At 34.8% G+C, this 15,746-nt stretch overlaps 1 protein-coding gene across 2 annotated transcripts; it reads left to right on the top strand.

The window, feature by feature from the left end:
- Nucleotides 1–1,916: 1,916 nt before the first annotated feature.
- LOC140762366 (protein HLB1) lies at nt 1,917–15,746 on the top strand. Of its 2 annotated transcripts, none has more exons than XM_073100112.1 (14): nt 1,917–2,382; nt 3,739–3,861; nt 4,612–4,681; nt 5,256–5,366; nt 5,612–5,695; nt 7,142–7,192; nt 9,160–9,189; nt 9,297–9,359; nt 9,505–9,570; nt 9,715–9,843; nt 10,442–10,477; nt 11,719–11,838; nt 13,898–14,083; nt 15,434–15,746. In XM_073100112.1, exons 1-14 carry the CDS (start codon nt 2,021–2,023, stop codon nt 15,542–15,544), a joined length of 1,542 nt encoding a protein of 513 aa, XP_072956213.1. In that variant the 5' UTR covers nt 1,917–2,020; the 3' UTR covers nt 15,545–15,746. The 2 variants fall into 2 exon arrangements, with proteins under 2 accessions (XP_072956213.1, XP_072956212.1); XM_073100111.1 differs by having other exon boundaries at nt 1,917–2,388.

The raw sequence follows: 15,746 nt of genomic DNA, 5'->3' as shown, positions 1-15,746 counted from the left end.
ATACCGACACCTGTTTGGAATTCTAAAGAGCGGATTTGAACCTTTTTATTTCAAGATATCCTATACCTGTAATATGTCCGAGTGAGAGTAATTCAATTGATTTTGGATGATTCCGATGAATGGCTATAACGAAATGAACGTGCGAACGCTATGTTTAGAGTTTTGGGTCCTTTTCTTCTCCCCTCCCTACGTCGCCAGCCGTTGGCGATCTCTTTCCACTTCCTTCCTCTACATTTGACTTCTCCTTTCTCCTCCAACCAAATCGTTAGTACAGGGGAGAGGTGTTCTTCCCATTTCTTCCTTCACCCGCTCCCTCTCTCTCTCTCTCTCCAAACTCCCACCTTGTTCTTTCAAATCCCCACCCTCTTTGCACCTGATCTCATATCCTCTCTCCTCCTCCTTTGTCAGTCATCGGCGTTGTCCCTAATGGTTTTTTGATTCTAGGCATGTGATCGACTTAGCGTTGGCTTTAGATTCATCTAAAGATATAATAGCAACAAGTCTTGGGTTAATTGTATTTTACTTATTGTAGTTTAGTTCAATTTCAGATAGCATGCCTGTATTTTCAACTTAAACACTTATCTCCATATGGTATTGATTAAAGTATAATCATTGTTTGTTTTAATCGAATTTGATCATTTTAGTGGTTGAATTTAAAGATTCTTATTAAAAATAAAATTGTAGATTATTGAATAGACTTTTTAATCCTCTATAACTTTGTCTTTAATAAAAAAATTTAAATTCGACCTCTAATATAATCGAATATGATGAAAATAATAATAATTATAATTTAATTATTAAGCTAAGTGCTTAAGTTAAAAATACATAAAATTGAGATAAACTATATGGGACAAAATATAATTTTCTAGATAATCTTTGATACCACTATTTTCACACTATTTTTCAACGAATACAAAGATATTTATAATAATTTTAACTTTTTACTATCTTTTTATAAAGTAGTTTTTACATGGGGGAGTTATAAACTTTCTTCGATTAATACAACTCGACACTCCATACTCTATGGTGATGGATTAAGACTTTAATGAAATTTTTTTAAATCACTCCACTCAACGATAGAGGCTGTTCAGAGGAGATTGATGGCTTTAACATTGGTTAAGATCTTTGTATCCAAATCAGTCTCCGTGGCAATTGAGAGAGTCTACGGGACAAAGCCCAATTTTGGAGCAGTCTACCATAACACCACTCATTATAGATAGGCCACCGTCTCCTAGTGATTGCACCTTCTAGTTAATGGTCCTCAACAAATACATGATGCATTGGCAGTTGATTTTAGGAATAATTCTCTTTTCACCCTGTAAATTATCACTCTTTTATAAAATAATCCTCCAAACTATCAAAAATATCCCACTGGATTCTTTCTGTTATTATGTACAGAAAAAGAGTTTAGAAGATCATCACGTCCAAAAAAAAGTTTAGAGAATCATTATAAAAAATAGTTGAAAAAAAATTTATTCCTTAATTTTTTTCAAAGTCAAATAGTAGCCTTTTGGTTCTATGGTGTTAGACAACATCCAACCTTAACAATTGCACTGCTTTACTCGTATAATCGTATAATAAAGCAATCCAACTTAAATATATATATCATAAAACATCCTCTAAAAATATAAACACACGTGACTTATGTGATGTTAGACTTGTTGGGTTTAATTAATATAATTACGCATAAAGATGAGAAAAGAAAAATTCGGATTCGAATTATGTGTAATGAAAACTTAGAATGAGAACTATCATATCTTGTGAAGTCGGGTATATAAGAATAATTTTTTTATTAGAAAAGTCTACGCTAGATCAGTTTCGGATCTGATCTGCATCTGGATCCGGAGGTGACGCGACTCAATTCTTGGACGCCATTTTTCACTAAGAAAGAGAAATATATATACATATATGAAATATGAACACCGGCAGCAGCCAGCGGTGAGACTATTTTGGTCTTCTTGGTAGAAGATCTCCTCTTCCCTCCGGCGAAGAGTAAACCCTAAACCCTTCGATCCCGGGCATGGAGGAGACGGATCCCAAGAAGGGCGACCAATCCGATCTTTCCAACGGCCACGAGCCGGAGGCGGTGGAGCCGACGGCGCAGGCCGGAGACAACGCGATCGAGCCCTCGCAGGAAGCCAAGGAGAGTGAGATCGAGCCGAAGGAGGAACCCAAAGAAGAGGAGATCTCGCTGGAAGGATCTGCCGCGGGTAAAGCCGAGGCATTGAATGGCGAGGGGAGTCGGACTTTTACGATGAGGGAGCTTTTGAACGAGTTAAAGGAGGAGGGCGGGGGGGATGGGGGCAAGGAGAGATCTGGATTTGGGGAAGCGAATGGATCTCTGGGTGGAGATGGGAGGGAAGGCGTCGCCGAGATATCATCGTACGGGTTTGTTTTCTTAGAATTTTCAAGAATTCTCTTATGCTTGGAATCGTAGATCTAGAATTGATGAGCTATTTGTTTCTTGGATCAATGCATCTAATTTTCGAGATCTGTTTATGATATTTTGCTGTCAATTCTTGGATCACGACTTGTAATGCGCACTGTCACTTTTAGGGTTCCAAGGGCGATTATCTTGTAAGATAAATGCCAGCAGACAATATCACAGCAAACTTTTCATTGTATTTATATCTTTTGAGTCCAAGGAAGTCATTGATATGCTTAAATCTATGAAGAAACTTTTCACTGTATTTATGTATTTATGTCTTAGAGTTGCTTGTTTTTACCTCCTGGTTAGGCGCAAGCCAAGTCTAGTGATTTCATGAAGGGTACTTGCATAAAGTTCTTTTTTAAATTTGTATTACCTGTGGAATCCTTTGTCCTTCCAAGAATTTTGTCGTCTTCCACAAATGCAGCATTTTTTTATTAGGAGAATGGCAGGTTCTTAGGTTGTTCTTTAGAGGGTTGGATTCTAAATGGTTGGAGTTTGGCTGGATTGTTTATACGTTTCTCTGTAAACCATAAGAGGACATTAACATTCATCATATGAATCACAAGAAGCTGTTGCTCTTGCTGCTTGGTGATATTGTACACATTGTCAGACCTCGGCATAAACCAATTTCTTCTAGCAAACAATGTGTCATTTCATCCTGTAGACTCATTTTACATCCAAATAATGAAACAGTTGCTTCCAGATCACATAGGGTTGAAGTTATTTGGGACACAAGTGTTATACCTTTTGTCATTTGCTTCCCTTGCCTGAGGATTTCTTCTTGAAGGAGTCATTAGCTTGGATCTTTTGTTCAGTCGGAAGAAAGGGGGAGAACATTGTTTTGATTTAAACTTTTGAACATTAATAGCATAACACTGGGATAAATTTGGACCAGGCTAAAAGAAGGGTGCTGACCATAATTATCTTTATGTCATACTAGATTCTTAATTTCTCATAAGCCCCTGTTCAGAGACCCACCAACAAATTTAAAACAATGTTTTAAATCTTGGAAGAACTCTCAGCTTGCCTATAATAGCCATACACTACTATAAGAATATTTGAACTTTAACAAAGACTTTAAAGCAAATATAATAAGTGCTAAAAAGAACAAAGGAAGATCATCAATTGCTCATCTATTTCATTTTTCTTTCTGTTCTCTTTTTCTTTTTATTCATATGCACTGCATGTCATCTAATATGGATGTTTGTTTGCCACATCGGCAACCTGAATTTCATAATATTTTGTTTCCTCGATGAAAGAACTGAATTTTCCACTTTATGATTGGGTCCTTTCTAAACTCATTTCAGCCAAGATAGCCTGCACTTTTATACGTCTCAGAATGATGTTGCCATGGACTTAATCAACAATGTCACTGGAGTTGATGAGGAAGGTCGTTCTCGCCAGCGGATCCTTTCTTTCGCTGCTAAAAGGTTTCTTATGCTATTATCTTGTCATTGAAATATCAGTATCCTCACTTCTTTTGTTAGCAGCATTGTTTTGTTTTGGCCATTGTTAACATTGCTACTGTTGAATTGTTAATACTGCATTAGTTGTTACTTGTGATCGTTTTATCTACTCGTCTTCTCAATATGTTCAGTACATGATTGTTCTTGTAAATTCAAGAATACAGTAGTTACATTTTGAAGCCTTTTGATTTCCCTAGCTATTAAGCATTACTTTTCCTTACAAAGTTGCTAATTATTGAAATTTATATTTCAACAACCAATTCATCATTTGATTTATGGTTTGTACTTTTATTGTCATTATTGTTCTCTAAGTACCTACGTCTACATTTATATATACAACTGTAGATATTAGCACCACCAAAATGTTAGTCAAGCATCTCTGTTAAGTTTCAGCCAAGGCTTCCACTACTGAGGGCAAAGAACATATGAACAAATTCATAGTGAGAGCCTCCACAATATATGGTCAAGTTAGATATGATGATATGCTACACATAACCTTTAAGGCTAGAAAGAAGCATTCTTCTTTAACTTATTTCTCTATGTTCTTTGCCAAAGCCAAAAGTCCAATGTAAGTACCACGAGTCCATTTGAAATTGGAAAGGATAGCAAGACTTAGAAGCTTGGTTGTCATAGAAAACATCGTCTTTAACATGATTAACCTACTGAGAAGGATTTGACTTGATTCCTGAATATAATATAATTTCTATACTACAGGTATGTAAATGCAATAGAAAGAAATCCAGAGGACCCTGATGCATATTATAATTGGGCCCTTGTTCTCCAGGTATGGTTCTAAACTTCTGATTGGTTGTACTTCTGGTTATGATATTAACTAGCCAACATCTCCATGCTTATGATATATTCATGAAGTATTCCCTTAACATGTTTGCACTGTGCATAAGTACGTTTTGAACACATTGCTAATAGTGTCAAAGTTGACAAAAGAGTCTAGCCATGAGAGTTGTTTTAGTAAACTGTATTGTCCTATAATAAAAATTTGACATTATGAAAGTAAATCAAAATGCAACCCAACAACAAGATAATGTAAAATCCATTAGATAGAAGGAAAGAATAATGTGAGACTCGAAGATGATGAATTACTCACCTAGATATCACTATCGCAATACATAGTCTTTGTCCTGTTTATAAGCCCTTAAAACTATCAAGTAATCAAATTCAAGTCTCTTGTACATAGCTTTCAGGTTCTCACTTTTTTTTTTCTTACTTGGAGTCATTGGACTAGTAAAGAAGATCTTACATGCTTATATTGTCTTTGAGAATAATAGGCCATTTTAAAGGATGCTTTAACAAAATACAACATGGATAGTTCCAAATTTCTGTTTTGTTTACTGATGCAGGAAAGTGCAGATAATGTCGATTCAAATTCTACTTCATCTAAAGATGCTTTACTTGAGGAGGCTTGCAAAAAATATGCTGAAGCTACACGACTCTGTCCAACACTTTATGATGTAAGTTTTTAGTTATTAACTCATGGTGCTTTTGTTAATCTGTACAGTGTCTGTGTCTAACAGTGGCAGTTCTTGTAATGGCTAGCAACCACTTGCCTTGTCTCAGTATCTTAATGTTCTGTTGCATAGTTGGGTCTTTTTCTTTCTCTCATGTATCTTAAGTTGTCATTTACTTTAGTTGGTTCGATCCTGCTATGATTAGCAACCACTTTTTCATGCTACCACACTTCATTCTTCTAATGCAGGCCTATTATAATTGGGCAATTGCTATCGCTGATCGAGCTAAAATGCGCGGCCGTACCAAAGAGGCCGAAGAACTATGGAAGCAGGTTAAACCACGAGTTCTTTTATATTATTGTTCTCTGAGTTCATAGTTTTTGGTAAAGTAATTGTTGATGTGAATTTGTTCAAGTTTATGATTCTCATCTTGACTATGTGTCACTTTAATGACATAATTATTGATGTTTCCTGTTACCAAGGGCTTTTGTGTTGCAGATTTTTTTTCCTAAAAATATCAGGTGGTTTTTTGAGCCAATAGCTCAATGGTGAGAATATGTAGACCAGATAAAATTTAGAGAACATTTCAAGAAAGTAAATTGTTGCTAGCTACAAGTTCACAAGGAACTATTAACCTAGTTGGTGAAATTATGGATGTAAGTTTATAGATTAGAAGATATGGGGCATAGTGATTTATCTAATAATTTGAAGGGGAAAAAGAATGTGCCTAGTTTATTTAGCCATCGTTCACTTTAGGAATAACTTTTTTCTTGTTTTGGAATACAATTTTTTATTCTAGAATAACAATTAACATCACATTATTTTAGAATACAAACACTATTCATCAAAATTACGTCTTATACTGCACACGAACCCAATTACTAATTTACCCATAATATCTATCTCATAAATGTATTTTATATCAAATCAAAGAGTATTTATAGTAATTTTATAAAAAAATAAAATACTTTTTCTTTCATCTTTTCTTTTACTTTATATTACATCAAAGTTAATTATTACACTATTATTTTAGAATACAAGTGAACATAAGAATATTTATTTAAAATAAAGATCTTATTTTGAGAATAACAAAGAGGAATACCTATTTTATAATTGACTTTACTTCTAAAGTAAACGATGTCTAAGTTCTTGAAAAAGTTGCAAGAGAGTAACATAATATCTTACATGTGATGTCATCTTTAAGAAGGATACCGAAGGAAGAGCCATTTCCTATAAATTTGGGTTAGCTGAGCAACAGCTAACCAAGAGGGTTCCAAAAGGCAAAATTTGGAAGAAAGCCCCTTATGCTGTTTGTGTAAACTTGGAAAAGAGTTTATATCAAGAGGGAGAGATGAGAAATTTGATAACAGATGTCTACCCTAATAGAAACTCAAGTGGAGTAAGTTTTAACTCTCAAGCATCATACTTAAAATCCTTTTCAGTTGTCATATAATCATATTGATAATTTCAATTGTGTCATGATCTTGGATGTATGTTGAGTGCCTCATATAAGTTCAATTGTAATTAGTTTGTAAGCGGTCATTCTTTAGATCTATTTGCCCTGTTTTTGTGGTAATTTCTATTCTATCTTGTTTGTGTCATTGTTTGAGATAAATATTTTTTGTTTTGTTTTGTTTTTGAACAACTATGTTTTGCCTCTATTTGTTCTTGCTTGTTATTACTTTTTGGGTGATTATCTCTTATATTGTTAATTGTAACTTTCATACTTATTGTAATCATTAGTGGTACTTCTGACATCTTACTCATTTCTACTGCAGGCAATAAAAAATTATGAGAAGGCTGTTCAGCTTAATTGGAACAGTCCTCAGGTCAGCTTTGTTCTCATGCCGTGCCATTTTGTTTCTGAGCTGCTCATTTCACAATGTAATTTTCATGCTTTTTTAGCTGAATAACGTCTTGGGGATGAACAAGGGCAATCTTTTTGTTTAGTTAGTGTAGTGGGCAGAGTGCAGACAGATTAGAGGGATGTAAATAATTTACTTACCATAACCTGCTGGTCGAGAAAGATGTTCGAGTTTACAGTAGATGTTTGAACGCAATTTTCCAAGAGCATCCGTTCAAATGAAAGATAATAATACAAACAGGTGTTCAAATGGTGGCAGGAGTTCAATACAAAAACCTGAGAGCAGGCGTTCAAAACACATTTAATGTCTGCTCAAGTGCATGATGGGATTTCATCCTACTTTTGAAAGCTTGGAACATGCTGTTCAAACGCTCGACGATTGCCATTGAAACCTGCACAGTGAATCATCGAATGCAATATTTTATAAGTATCTATTCAAAGTACGTACAAGGTCTGTTTGAATGAAAGATGATAATACAAGAATGTGTTCACACAATGACAGGAGTTCAAATGCAAAAGCCCGAGAGCAAGTATTTGAATATGCTTGAACGCATTGGCATTTTTAATCTGCGTCCAAATGCTTTGAACATGCTGTTCAAAGACTTGACAATTTTGGAAATATTCTTGATTGATTTCCGGAAGATTTGATAGTGATTTTGGGTTCCTTGTTTTATTATAGAAGAAAAAGACATTGAACGAAGTACAACTTCATGACAATGTTAAGAATTCTAGAAGATCATTAAGAGAAGTTTGGAGATTCAATCAAGCCCGGAGAGTTGTGAGTTTATCAAGTTCCTCCAAAAGAGTTGCTTTTGTGATCATATCTCTCTTGAGGTCTACGGAGACATGTCGAATAGCCTCATGGGGTCATCGATGCTAGAGCTCAAGCACAAGAAGTTGTGTACCAAGGGGGGAGTTGAGCAAGAAGATTGCATATCAAGTTGTGGGATAATAACAGTTTTTATAAGGGAGATGGAGTATAGCAAATCAAAGAGCAGGACGGATAATTGGAATGAGTGCTTATGAACAGAAATTTACCCTGTTAGCAACCTAGAGATTCTTTTCCTATTCTTCTGGAGAGTCTAAGTGTCTAATGCTTTTCAGCTAACAAACTACCTCATACTCTCGTAGAATTCCTGGTAGATAACTGAATAATCTAACCTTCTTACCATATTAGTAAAATGTTTTAGTTTTACTCTACTTCATTTTCTCTGTGATACTTTCTAAAAAGATGGGACCCCTGGTTCAATTATGAGCAGGTAAAATTTAATACTTTTTTAGTCCCAGGACCATAATTACTTTCTTTCTATTTCCAGGGATTACTCCATTTACTACAAGGGCAGAAACAAATTAAGTTTGCAATTCAGTTTGTTTCTAGTCTTCATTTAACTGGTTCATGTGAGTGAAGCTCATGCTAGTTGATTACTGTTTGGAAAGTCAAACTGTATATGAACTGGGATGGTACTACTAATCTAACTAACATGATGTACACGATTCCGACATTGTGTGTTAGTCCACAAATTGGTACTAAAGTAAATTTCAGTGCCTAAATCACCATTAATTTGATTATTATCTAGATGACCTCAATCTCCTTTATCATTCTACTTACAGTTCTCTGACTGAGGTAATGGAAATACCAAATAAACTTCCATCTTATAGTAAGTCTGATCAGTTTGACAATTTTGATGTATCCAGTCAGATGACTTTGAGGAATGTAATTCTTGACACTAGATGGTCACTGTTGTGTATAAGCCATTTGCTTCTAAAATTCTATAGGATACCAAGAATTTTTAAGAATTATTTGTTGATTATATCCTATTTTTTCTTAAGACAATTATTTAAAATTTAAAGATTTATGATAAAGTGTGCTTTAATAGCATATTGTTTTTATATTGATGACCCCTCATGAGTTCTCATCTTCTATGATTGTAGGCTCTGAACAACTGGGGGCTTGGTCTGCAGGTACATTGAGACAACTTCTCCTATAATTAACTGGCTTCTAGATTTGATGAGACACGGACTTGCTCATCTCTAATGTTTATTCGTGTGAATTATCTCTATGTATGCAGGAACTCAGTGCAATTGTTCCTGTTCGGGAAAAGCAGACAATTATAAGAACAGCTATTAGCAAGGTACATACTGACTTAGCCTGATACTCCCGAGATTGCTTTTATCTGATATACTCACAAAAAATTGTAACTTTGATGCATTATATCCTGGATACATGTATGTGGTCTCTTTTATGATAAGTGACATCAATATGAGTTATATTTGCAGTTCCGTGCTGCGATCCAACTACAGTTTGATTTCCATCGGGCAATTTACAATCTTGGAACAGTTCTGGTCTGTCTACATTTCATTACTCACCTTAAATATGATGTTTTTGTGCCTTTACAAGATTCTCCATACTTCTTTGGAATGTTTGAGGCCTGTCGTTATTGGTTCCTGATAATTGATACAATCAATGTTCCATATGTTATATTGCAGTATGGTTTAGCAGAAGACACCTTGAGAACCGGGAGACCAGTCAATGAGAAAGATGTTTCCCCTAATGAGCTTTACAGTCAGTCAGCTATTTATGTTGCAGCTGCTCATGCTTTGAAACCGAACTACTCGGTAATGCCCTTCAGTCATAACATCTTATCTCTCTCTTGAATTATCGTCATATTATTTGTTAATAATTCTTATACCGTTATGCAATAGGTATGTATGTAGTAGTCTTGATCCTAGAGATAGACTGGGAGCATATTTGGAATTGATTTTCCTTTTTGGACAAACTCTAGGGCTTAGGGATTGGCGATGGTGGTGATGGTGGGATTTAGGCTTAGCTGCATAGATGTAGGCGGAGGAGAACAAGAGGTGGAGGAAGAGGGTGTTTTGGTCAATAACAAGGTCATGTGCTTGACATGTGACAACTTTTATTAGTAACCCTAATGTCATCTTAATGGAAGACCTACTTGATGATTTTAAACGTTGAGAGGGTCAAGTTGTAGAAAAAAAAAAATTGATGGGGTGAAGCACAAACAGCCTAGGTGCAATTTACCCTATTATTGTGTAATTGTTATTTGGATTTTGGACTGGAGATTAAACTTCATGTTTCAATTTTTTTGCGATCCACAGTCAGTTCTTTGTTTGCTGCAAGTTAATTGACTTATTGGCGACTCTTATCTGTTGTAATGATGAGGCTATTTATACGTTGTTTGCTTATTTACAGGTCTACCGAAGTGCCTTGAGGCTAGTGCGTTCTATGGTCAGTTGTAGTTGCTGAATTTCTTTACTTTGGGATTATATTTCCTGAGCTATTAGCTTTAAAGCATGACACATTAATGAAGTATTAAACCAAACTTAACTAAAATTATATATATATTTTTTGCACCTGATAAAGCTAAAGAGAACATCAAAAAGTGACTTTACTCATTAAAGTTTTGATTACCCATGCATTGATTATTAAAGACATTTGTAATTCCACCAAAACTGACAATGTTATTACATGTTCTGTCACATCATATCTGTAATAGAATTACACAGTAGACTGCTCATTATGTTCCTTCTTAATATCAAATTATCAGGGGATTTTTGCATATAATTCTCCACATTTTGCTGATTTTTTTTTTTGGCAATGACCTCACAATGTCATATAGCTAGAACAAAAGTTCGCAGAACACTGCTCTATCACATTATCACACAGAGATAAACAGAGAGAGGTTAGGTAGGTTATTCTTTGGCGTATGACTCCTTTTTTTCAAAAATAATTCCTGAAAGTACTATCATTATAAGAAAAATTGTAAATGACTTACATTACCTATTCTCACATAATGCTTCCGGTGGCTTACCATCATATGAGGAGCTGTAGTTTCAAAGTGTCCAGTCAAAGATTTGGGCATTGTTGTATTAAAATTAGTCAAAATCTCAGAGATCATAACTCTTTTCTTGCTTTAAATAACTAGTTTCCATCATTTTTCATCACTCTCTGTTGCTTACCTTCTGCGTAATCAAAGAGTCTGATCTAAGATTAACAATAGATTGCTTGTTAAATTAGGTTTGAAGAACATATAAACAAAAAGAATGATTAAAATGCAAAATTATATAAATTTTAAAATCAGGAAATTGACATATTTTGACAATTTAAATTCCTTTTAAGCAAATTATGCATGAACAATTACTTAGCCTCTGTTTGGAACCTAATGCTGTGCTCTCTCAATGGATTATAGTCCTTATCCAAAAAGTGGTGCAATAGGGGCTTGTGAATGAAACCTTAATGAATAGGTTATTATATGCAAAGTCCTTAAAATCAGTCATGGAAATCTAAAACATGGTAATGCAAAGTGTGTCATTTATCTAATAAATATTAGATTACATACTGTGAAAAGGGATTTTCTCATGAATTTCTTATGTTGAATTGACTATGCAAATTGGTTTATTTGTATTCTGTTCTTGTAAACACATCCATTGATCTATTTTACTGTTTTCTCATGAAAATTTTTATAACAGCTACCCTTGCCGTACCTCAAGGTGGGGTACTTGACTGCACCTCCAGCGAATAACATGATTGCACCACACAAAGATTGGGAAAGGTCACAGTTTGTTTTGAATCATGAGTCGCTTCAACAGGTGAGTTGGATGCATGAGTTTGGTGATGTATAGCCAAATTATCTTTAGAAATGTGATGGCCGTCTATTCCATTTTCTCGTCCATATTTCTCTGAAGGGAAGCTGTTAACAATCATGTTGCAATATATGGTTCTAAAATCAGTTGAGCTCCTGGGACCCTAATAAAAAGGGTCTTAACTTGTTTAATTATATTGTGTAGTGTGCTTGAGGTTTTGGATGCAAAAAAGTAAGCCCATCAGCCATCGGGTGTTTAATGTTACTATCACAAATATAATGGGTCAAGAATTTCTCATAGGCTACTAATTCTGTATCGCAATTCATGATTTCCTATAGGACTGGGTGCCAAATAATTCCCTAAAGATGACATCAATATGGTAGATGAAGTCATTTAGGTTGTGTTTGCTTTGAGTTTAGGAACTCCCCTCTGAACTGGTTCAGGGACTCCTAACCTGGTTCAATAACTAGACATTTTTTTCTCTTTTATATCTACTAAATTCACTATCTAAAAAATGAGATCAACTAATCAAGTTATAGACTTAACCTCAAACCAAACAAAACCTTATGTAATGAGTTTAGACCAGTCCAGGTTATGGAAATTGCAAATTCCCGTCTACTTTCTTACAACACTTGGACCTGATCCAAAATTCTATATATAGCTAGGGTCACATCTTCTGCCAGGTTCTCAAGTTTTTAGAGGTGGCATATTTGACCTCCATTATGACTTACTACTAAGTCATCCACAATACAAGTTTTATTGCTATTACTCTTTTATTTTATTCTTCTTTAGGTCCTTATTGTTAGGTATATTGTCTCTGTGTCCCTTTTTATGTATATTGGAATTTATATTAAAATTTATATTTCTCTAGATCTTTGCCTTGTATATTTTAAATTTTATACTTATAATTTATCTTCCTAATTTTGAAGTGATCATGTCTATTAGCCCCATACATTTCCTTGAAAGAGCTTTTGTAATTGAAGCCACCAAAATGTGTCTTCTTCCCTGCACTTCATTTCTCATGCTTGCCAGACAATGGCGAGAATTCTTGAATTTATACCATCATATTTAGGCAGCGGACAAATGATTAGGGGTGGCAATCCGACCTAATAGGGTCGAATTGGGTTCAGGTCGGGTCATGATATTGCAAACACGAATACAATCCGTTTTTTGAATTAATTAGAATTTCTAAACACGAACACAGTCCGTTTATTAAACGGGTCATGTGGGTTATAAACGAGTTAGTTGGGTCATAAATGAGTTATCATGTCATAAATAAATTGGTGGGTGAAGTTATAAATGAGTTAAATAGGTTGAGATAATAAACATGAACACAACTCATTTAATAATCGGATTAAACGAGTTGATCCATTCATGACTCGCACTTGATTATACTAAGCCCAAATTTATTTAAAAGTCGGGTTACCGTGTCGGATTATCGGGTCGAATCAACTTTTGCTATCCCTATGAATGATGCATGGTTCTAGCCTTTGCTCATTACCGATCTGAGTGCTGGAGATGGAGCACATCACACACTTGATTTATTATCATTACCGATTGAAAAGTAAGAGGAAAGAAAGAAAATCTGTCGTCCAATTTTTCGTCATTATATAATAGTTTAGACGTGATCCATCTGTGTAGAGACTGTGCTCATCTGCTGGGTGGAGGGATAACAGCTCTGTATCATTATTTATCAAGTCCTATATTTTAACGACACATTTCAATTGAAATGCATTTTGTATGTAACAGCTGTATACGGTGAGAACTTGTATACCTACATTTAGGATTTGCATATTTATTTTTAATGCCTACTAGTTAGAAAAACCTTGTCAAAATAAAAAGGGGAATAAACTTTACCCGGATGATTTTAACTTGGAAAAGGTAATTTTTGTTCCCCAATTGAGATTGAAGAAAAGACAGTCTTATTTGTCATCATATTTTCTGTCTGTATGCTCAGATTTCTTATGTTATTCCAGCAACAAGTTATTTCCCTTATTCACCATAGTAGTCATCTCACAGTTATTATCTTTAAATAATAATAATGGCCATTTTCCCACCTTTTCAGATCAGTCTGAGTGACAAGCATTTATCAGAAAGCCCTTCTAGCAGGTCGCAGGGATCTTCACATGTTGATAAAAAACAAGTCAAAGTTGATGTTGTGAATATCGTCTCTGTCTCAGCATGTGCAGATCTAACACTACCACCAGGGGCAGGTCTTTGTATAGTTACAATTCATGGACCTGTATTCTTGGTAAGGGCTTCCTCCTGAACTATTTTAAAAGTCATTATCAGCACTTAGCAGGAGTTCTTTCATTATCTTTTGTCTTCATCATGAGAGATACACTTTACTAATTTTCACTGACTAATGTAATTGATATTGAGTTTGTGATAATAGGGCATTTGCTTGCATATTAATTTTCCAGTTGAATGGCCATTAGGACTCTAGATGTGTTGGAATGAAATGTCATAGCATTATATTGCTTGTGCATTTGTGCCACCATATGGCTGGTGTAGTAAAGGGATGAAAGAGAAGGAAACAGACAAATAGAGAAAACAAAAGTTGAAAGAAGAGAATATAAGAATTGACCATTGATCTGCTATGGTCTGATTTCACAGCTGGGTATTGAACTTCCAAAATCTGACAATTGTCTTCTTGGAGCACTCACCAGAAATTTTTTTTTACAGAATCTTATTAGTGTAGGTATAAGTATTTTTAGCATTGGTTAATTTGTGGCTTGAACTTGTTGGTTTTACGGACTAGCAAATCTAGTTATTTTTTATTAGGACTCTAAGCCAGCTTAGCTGAACTAGTTTAAGATAGTCAAAAGAGCAAGTGCCAACAACTAAATTAATCTTGAAGATTGCAATTTGCAAGATATGGTCATCCAACTCAGTCCTGAGGTTTCTGTTGAATGCTATTTTACACCATGAAAATATCAAGATGTTTGTGACTCAAATGTATCATCTGAAAATCATACTTCATCTATGTGGTCTTGTGATTGAATGTGTCTTGCTGGTGCTGTACATATACAACATTCAAAAAGCTTACATTTACTCAAACCCTTCCCATATTCCTCTTGAATATTGCTTATAGAAATACCATTTTTAACATGATATCAGCATCATACAAGTTCTTTTGTTTTTCATTTTTGGCTTATGAACGGCATTTCAAGATGATTGCACAAAAATAAAATCCCAGTAATTTGTGGGTGTATATGAACTTCTCCAGTTCGCACCTTGTTTATGGAATAACTTGCTTTATAAGCACCTTATCTTTGGCATAAGGGTGTCTCTGTCCTTTAAGTATTAAGTTCACCACCTTCAGGTAAACTTCAATTGGGCTTCAAAATGTAGCATTGAAATAAATTATGATGCTAACAATGACTTACTTGTTATCACTATTAAAATTTTGAAACGCTGTATTTCTCAATGATGATGGGTGAGGAGATAAAATATTCTGATAATATTTTGGTTCTCTCTTGTGCCTGAATTTCCGTTGCCACTGAATAAGCGTTGGCTTTAATTTTGTTCCTGTAGGTGATAATGTTATCATTTTTAAACTTGGCTATCTTTTTCTTCTGTTATTTATATTCTGATACAGGTTGCGGACACGTGGGAGTCGCTCGATGGTTGGCTTGATGCTATCCGCCTTGTTTACACTATCTTCGCAAGAGGGAAGAGTGATGTTCTTGCAGGCATTGTTACCGGTTAATTTCCTTTTATCACATTACCTGACATATAAGATGGTGGCTTTATGATATTTGTAGAACATCGAGTCAAGTTTTGCTTATATGTGATAGGTTGTAAAATCACAAGAATTTTTTTGTAGAACATCTCGGTCTGCAATATTTTTAGTTGTTGTATTTGTACAAATTGTTATTAATTTATGAAATCTTGATCTGTGAAATATCTAA

The sequence above is a fragment of the Typha angustifolia genome, chromosome 7, assembly GCF_048772165.1.
Source record: "Typha angustifolia cultivar Huaian chromosome 7, ASM4877216v1, whole genome shotgun sequence".
NCBI lineage: Eukaryota > Viridiplantae > Streptophyta > Magnoliopsida > Poales > Typhaceae > Typha > Typha angustifolia.
Note: the sequence above shows the minus strand (reverse complement) of the source record. Positions and strands in the feature narration are given on the sequence as shown.

Coding starts and splice junctions, on each gene's coding strand:
- LOC140762366 (XM_073100111.1), top strand. CDS start 2,021: ATGGAGGAGACGGATCCCAAGAAGGGCGACCAATCCGATCTTTCCAAC. Junction 9,360..9,504: donor TAAGAACAGCTATTAGCAAG/GTACATACTGAC, acceptor TTATATTTGCAG/TTCCGTGCTGCGATCCAACT. Junction 9,844..10,441: donor CTTTGAAACCGAACTACTCG/GTAATGCCCTTC, acceptor GCTTATTTACAG/GTCTACCGAAGTGCCTTGAG.